The following is a 6,000-nucleotide window of genomic DNA, read 5'->3' on the forward strand; positions in this document are numbered from 1 at the left end:
CCTCTCCTTTCCAGGTATCACCCTGAGTAACTCCTCAGACACTGCAGGAGGCACGGCTGAGACAGGAGGGCATCTAGGTATCCCTTCTTCTCTTAGGAAAAGTGGAAATTCTATATCACTTATAAACATATCCCTTTACTATCCCAGTTTCTTAAACAACGTAAGGATAAAACCTGAGATCTGACAATCAGCTGCGAATATTTAAAACAGAGAAGGCCAAAGCAATGAAAGATCCAGAGGTGGCTTCACAGATGTAAGTGAAAAGGAATAATACACAGTACACTCTTTGTGCTTAGAATTCTCCCCCCTTTTTTCCTGTTTAGTTCTGTTTTCCATTTATATTTAGAAATAAACTCTCTTTATTTTATTAATTCGACTCTTTACAAACATGTGAACAGATCCATCTGAGCTTGTTAATGGTCCAGGCATAGAGTTGTTCATTTATAGGTCACTGTCCTCTACAAATCCTAAATTGAAGCCAATACTAATCATTTGGTAGCAGGTCAAGACTTGCAAGTCCTTTGGGAAATGGGCAGGGCTACATTAATATCAGCAACAAGTTCTTTAGTTCCTGATCCTAGCTAAGTCTTGACCGTCTCATAGGCACCTGCTCGAAAACCTCCGTCTGCCTCCGATGAACAGGTCCTGTGAGGCCAACCACCTCCCTGGCTCTGACTCTGTCCCTTCTCCAGTCCTGTTAACCTGTTATTTACAGTAAGACATACAAGTCCTGCCAAGAGAAATACAACGGACTGCATCTTGCCTACTGCCTGGAAGCACTTCCCCTGAAAGAGAAACAGGGGGGATCCCTGGGTGGCTCAGTGGTTTAGCACCTGCCTTTGGCCCAGGGCATGATCCTGGAGACCCAGGATCGAGTCCCGCATCGGGCTCCTTGCAGGGAGCCTGCTTCTCCCTCTCCCTGTGTCTCTGCCTCTCTCTCTCTCATAAACAGATAAATAAATAAATCTTTAAAAAAAAAAAAACATTTTGTGTGTGTGTGAACTTTGCAACTTCCCCTGTACTTCTGCTGATCAAAGGGTCAGCCCCACAGGCAAGGGGAGCAGCTTAGCTCGCCGCAGTATTTCCCTCACGTCGGGCTGCCAGGCCAAAGCCCGGAACACCCGTGAAATCGGAATGAAACAGCAACTAATTTAACCCTCGATTTTTTAGCATTAGCCTAGCCTTGCGCCCTGAACCCTAGACCCCAAACAACCGATGGCTTACTTGGTATCTCCACTTTAGGGTGCACGAGGCCTTCTAAGTCCCCACACGGAAAGAGCAGCCGCCCTGGGCGCCACCCCTCCGGCCCGCCTGGGCCAGACCTGCTCCTGCTGTGATCCACCGGCCCCACACAGGGCTCTGCTCCTCCACTGCTCCGGGCGAAACTTTGGTATCATTCCCCCATTCCTCTCTCATACCTTACAATTATTTGTGTAGGACAACAGCCAATCAGAGGAACTCTATTTGATACTTCTGTAAACTTGAGGCTAGATAGCAGGTTGGGGCACTATAGTTAACGAAGAAATATGCTCCCAAGGACTTCTGCACAGAGTTTCTCCCGGGCCAAAGAAGTGTCTTCCTTGGGACCAGGAGCCTCCTGTCACATGTGTGTCAACCGACCAATAAATGACCCTGCTTAAAGGAGGGCAAAGGTAGCAACATCTGCATTTATGCACTCAGCCAGCCCAGGGCTTTCACTTTCACTTCCAGCACACCTTAAACTGTGCAGTGAAAAAAATCTCCCTACCTGAAACCCCTACCCTGGTTATTAAATGAAATGATTATCTTTTTACTTCTGGAGCAACAGCATCTAGCTTTCCAGACTCTTTTTTTTTTTTTTAATGACTTTATTTATTTGAGAGAGAGAGTGAGAAAGAGCACCAGCACAGAGGGAGAGCTGGAGAGGGAGAAGCAGACTGGGGGATGGGGTGTGGGGGCACCATCCCAGCACCCCAGGATCATGACCTGAGCTGAAGGCAGCCGCTTAAGCAATATAGCCACCCAGATACCCCCTGGATTCCTTTTTTTTTTTTTTTTTTAGCTTTCTGGACTCAACTAATCCTTTCCCAACCAGAAGCCCCAGGACTTTCATAAAATTAGTAGAGAATGCACAATGTGTAAATCCATAGAATATTCCAATCACAGCTTCAAACTTCAGATCTCCAGGATAGTTTGTGCCAACTCTTTGTTTAATATCCTGATAAATGTGAGATCATGTCAGGCATCTCTTACCAAGTAACAGGGACACTGGAAACTAGATAATTAGAGTAACTCATGGTAGACTAATTTCTTGGCCAGCCCAGACCAATAAATACCTTCTCTAAGTTTCTATCAGTGATAGCCCTCTAAGAGCCTCATCAAGGAGCAATGGTTTCTACCCTACTGCTAGCGCAAGACGTGCCTTAGGTGACAGAGATGCTGGGGAATAACAGCCCAGGCAAAAAAGGGTTTATTGGCTTATCGATGTCTCCAGATATTGAAATTCCTAGGCCTGGTGGTCAGCAAAGTCAAACTGGTAGGTTGGTGTTTTCTGTCACCCAGCTATCACAGAGTTAGCAGCAACTTCTCCTACATTTTCAAAAATATCCATTATGATGAACCATGTAATTTATAAAAATGACTAGATAAAAAATGATGTAGGTAACCACATGAGAAAAACAATTTTTAAAATGAAATAAAGAAACTAACTTGACTCCCTCTACCAAATAATAGATGTGTATAAAAGTTAAGATTCAAAAAAAGTAGACAGAGGGACACATGGGTGGCTCAGGGGTTGAGCATCTGCCTTTGGCCCAGGGCGTGACCCCAGGGTCCTGGGATCGAGTCCTGCATCGGGCTCCCTGCATGGAGCCTGCTTCACCCTCTGCCTGTGTCTCTGCCTCTCTCTGTGTGTGTCTCTCATGAATAAATAAATAAAATCTTTAAACAAAACACACACACACACACAAACAAAAAAGTAGACAGCAATAGACGTTGTTACTGTGGGACACAAAGAGGATAAAGTTCTTAAAAGAGATTTGAAAGTGACTGCATTTGACATAGAAAAGCTTATTGTAAAAGTTCAATTTTGGTAAGTACTTCTCTTCTGTACTGACACGTCACGTCCATTTTGGGCATTTTTCTTAGCCTTCAAATTTTGAGGAGAAAAATCACATTTGAACGGATAATCTGTTTTTTTCCTTTTTGTACATCTCGATGTCAAAAGTTTCCATCTCTTTTAAAGACCACAGCCTGGCATGTTCTCCTGTACTGCTATGCCCAGGGCCTCTGAAACTTTCTAAAGAGTCTGTCATATAAAAAAAACATGACTTTCAAGCTATTTTTTTTAAATTGAGTATTTCTTTAAATGTCTGCATCAAAGTTATTAACTCCCTAAAATAAAAAGGGTTATACAGACAGCGTGTGGAGGCCATTTCACAGGTGCCTAGTCAAAACTGTGATATCTAGAAGGCTTTTTCATTCTCTTTTTCTGTTTTTTGGAAAAACCTATTAAATTCGTCAGGAGTACTCTGAGTATTCCAAGTCAGTGCAGTTTCCCCTTATTTCTTGTAAAGACTCTCCCATTGTCGGTTTTCTTCCCATTGATGAATTTACTAACTCTGCAAGTACTTCACGTTATCCCACTATTCTCTGGACAGTCTCTGAGTAACGGCTTTCCTAAAAGGCTGTGCTTTTCCAAAGATAACTAAAATGCTCGAATCCTCATGTTGTATTAATTAATCACGTCCAATAAAGAACTTTCATCTGAATATTGTATTTAGCGATTCTCTCACACCATCTGAAACATGAAATCTGCACATGACAGCAATCATCCTATTCAAAACATTCCCCTGCACATGTCACCAAGAGGAAAACTAACCACCCTGGAGTACAGCTATTAATGTCAGACAGATTGTCATCTGGGAAAACAGAAACGCATAAAAATCAGCTTCGGACAAAGTACGGCTCTCCGGGGGGGAAGAAAACACCAGGTTTTTGTGTGCAAATGTCTTCCAATGTCTGATCCAAACGTTTTAAAGAATGAATTAGCAAGGAATCTGCTGCCGCTCACGTATCCTGGGACCACGTTATAAGGAAAACAGTCCCAGGGCTGGAGGGTTTTCGTCGCGGCAGCCTGGGATTGCACCGCGGATGCGTTTGCCCCGGTTTCTAGTGAACATCAAAAGAGATGTCGGGTTTCCAGCTTGGGCCAAGGGCTCTATTAGCCTATCAAGGCACAGACCTGTTAGTGACGCTGGGGCGCTTGCCAGAAGGTCTCTTCCCTGCGACTCGCGGTGAAGACCGTACCTCGAAAGCACCGCGGCTGCAGACCGCGCGGACCCACGCTCCGGTCCCGCCTGCGCACCTGGCGCCGCGGCCGCCGAGAGCCCCCGCTCCCGCGGCTCAGCCCGAGCCCCCGCGCCCCCCGCCCGCCGCCCCCACCTCGGCCCCGGCCCCCGCGGCCCGCCCCCCGCGCGCCCGCCGCGGCGCCGCCCCTCCCGGCCGCCCGCCGCGCACCTGCCCGACGTCAGGTGCCCCCCCCCCCCCCCCGGCCGCAGGAGCGCCCGCGTACCTGCCGACAGCGCGGCCGTGGCGAGCAGCAGCAGGGCCTGGCGGAGCGGCGCGCGCGGCTCTCGGGCCATGGCCCCGCGGCCCCCGTCCCGGAGCCCGGCGAGCGGTCGCAGCGGCGCGGGCCGCTTTGAAGTTCCCGGCGCGGGCGGGAGGCGCGGCCGCACTACGCCCCGCGGGCGCCCCGCCGCGCCGCCCCCATCCCGCCGCCCGCCGCCCGCCCCGCGCCGGCTCCGGGGGGGCGGGGGCCGAGAGCTGGGGACGGGCCGGGGCGGGGGGATGGGGACGGCGCCGCCGAGGCTGCGGCCCGGGACAGCTGAGCGCCGCGCGGCCCCGCGCCCCGACCGCGAGCAGCCGGCTGAGGTCTCTACCGCACGCCCCGAGCGCGAGCAGCCGGCTGAGGTCTCTACCGCACGCCCCGAGCGCGAGCAGCCGGCCGAGGTCTCTACCGCACGCCCCCACCGCGAGCAGCCGGCTGAGGTCTCTACCGCACGCCCCCACCGCGAGCAGCCGGCTGAGGTCTCTACCGCACGCCCCGAGCGCGAGCAGCCGGCTGAGGTCTCTACCGCACGCCCCGACCGCGAGCAGCCGGCTGAGGTCTCTACCGCACGCCCCCACCGCGAGCAGCCGGCTGAGGTCTCTACCGCACGCCCCGAGCGCGAGCAGCCGGCTGAGGTCTCTACCGCACGCCCCGACCGCGAGCAGCCGGCTGAGGTCTCTACCGCACGCCCCCACCGCGAGCAGCCGGCTGAGGTCTGTCACCGGCCCAGCGCGGGCGCCGCCTCGGCCAGCCCGGAGGGGACACCCCGCCCCGCCGCGCGGCCCCCGCGCCTGGCTGCCGCCTCCCCTCCAACCCCCGCGGCCCGACCGCCCACCTGCGCGCGCCCTGCTCCGCCCGGGGACAGGACCTGCCCGCGCCCCCCCTCGGGGCCCCCCGGGGCCGCGGGTCCTGGGCGCAGGGACGGGGCGGAACAGGGCGGCGTGGGCCCGGATCGCGGGAGACCGGGGAGCGGTGTCCGCGGAGCTCGCTGAGCCCAGTTCCCGAAGCCGCGAGTCTAAGGAGCGAGCCTCCCCGCGGGCTGAGACGGGACGTGGAAGGGCAGCGTTACACTTCGCAGAAAGTAGCCCAAACTCAATCCTTGCAGGCAGCCTGCACAGTGAAATGGATGGCATGGTTGTCATCTGAACGACCCAAAAAGCCCCAAACCCAGCGTTGGAGCTGTTGCCACTGTTGGGGCCTTCCTTGAAAATCGACCGTCCTGCAAACTAAATGCTTCGGAGTAAAAGCTACGACCTGCTTCCTCCCCACCTCAGCTCCGAAGAACACGGGTTCTTTGCGAGGGACCAGTGCTGAAACCACGCACCTCCCTCACTTCACTATCACAAGATCGCGGGGGGGGGGGGGGGGTGTTTGTTGGAGTTGGTGACAGTCCTGGGGATCTCACCCCCACC

The 6,000-nt window shown here is 53.2% G+C and overlaps 1 protein-coding gene across 2 annotated transcripts in view; it reads right to left on the bottom strand.

The window, feature by feature from the left end:
• Positions 1 to 4,708, bottom strand: part of ACVR1C (activin A receptor type 1C) — an 80,432-nt gene extending 75,724 nt beyond the window's left edge. Inside the window, exon 1 of one of the 2 annotated variants that reach the window (XM_072751561.1) lies at positions 4,553 to 4,708. In XM_072751561.1, the coding sequence (XP_072607662.1) occupies positions 4,553 to 4,622 (70 nt within the window). In that variant the 5' untranslated portion in view covers positions 4,623 to 4,708. Of the gene's footprint in view, positions 1 to 4,222; positions 4,344 to 4,552 lie in introns of those variants that run through there. The other variant, XM_072751562.1, reaches the window with a different exon arrangement.
• Between the last annotated feature and the right edge of the window lie 1,292 nt (positions 4,709 to 6,000).

The sequence above is a fragment of the Vulpes vulpes genome, chromosome 3 (genome assembly GCF_048418805.1).
Source record: "Vulpes vulpes isolate BD-2025 chromosome 3, VulVul3, whole genome shotgun sequence".
Lineage (NCBI taxonomy): Eukaryota > Metazoa > Chordata > Mammalia > Carnivora > Canidae > Vulpes > Vulpes vulpes.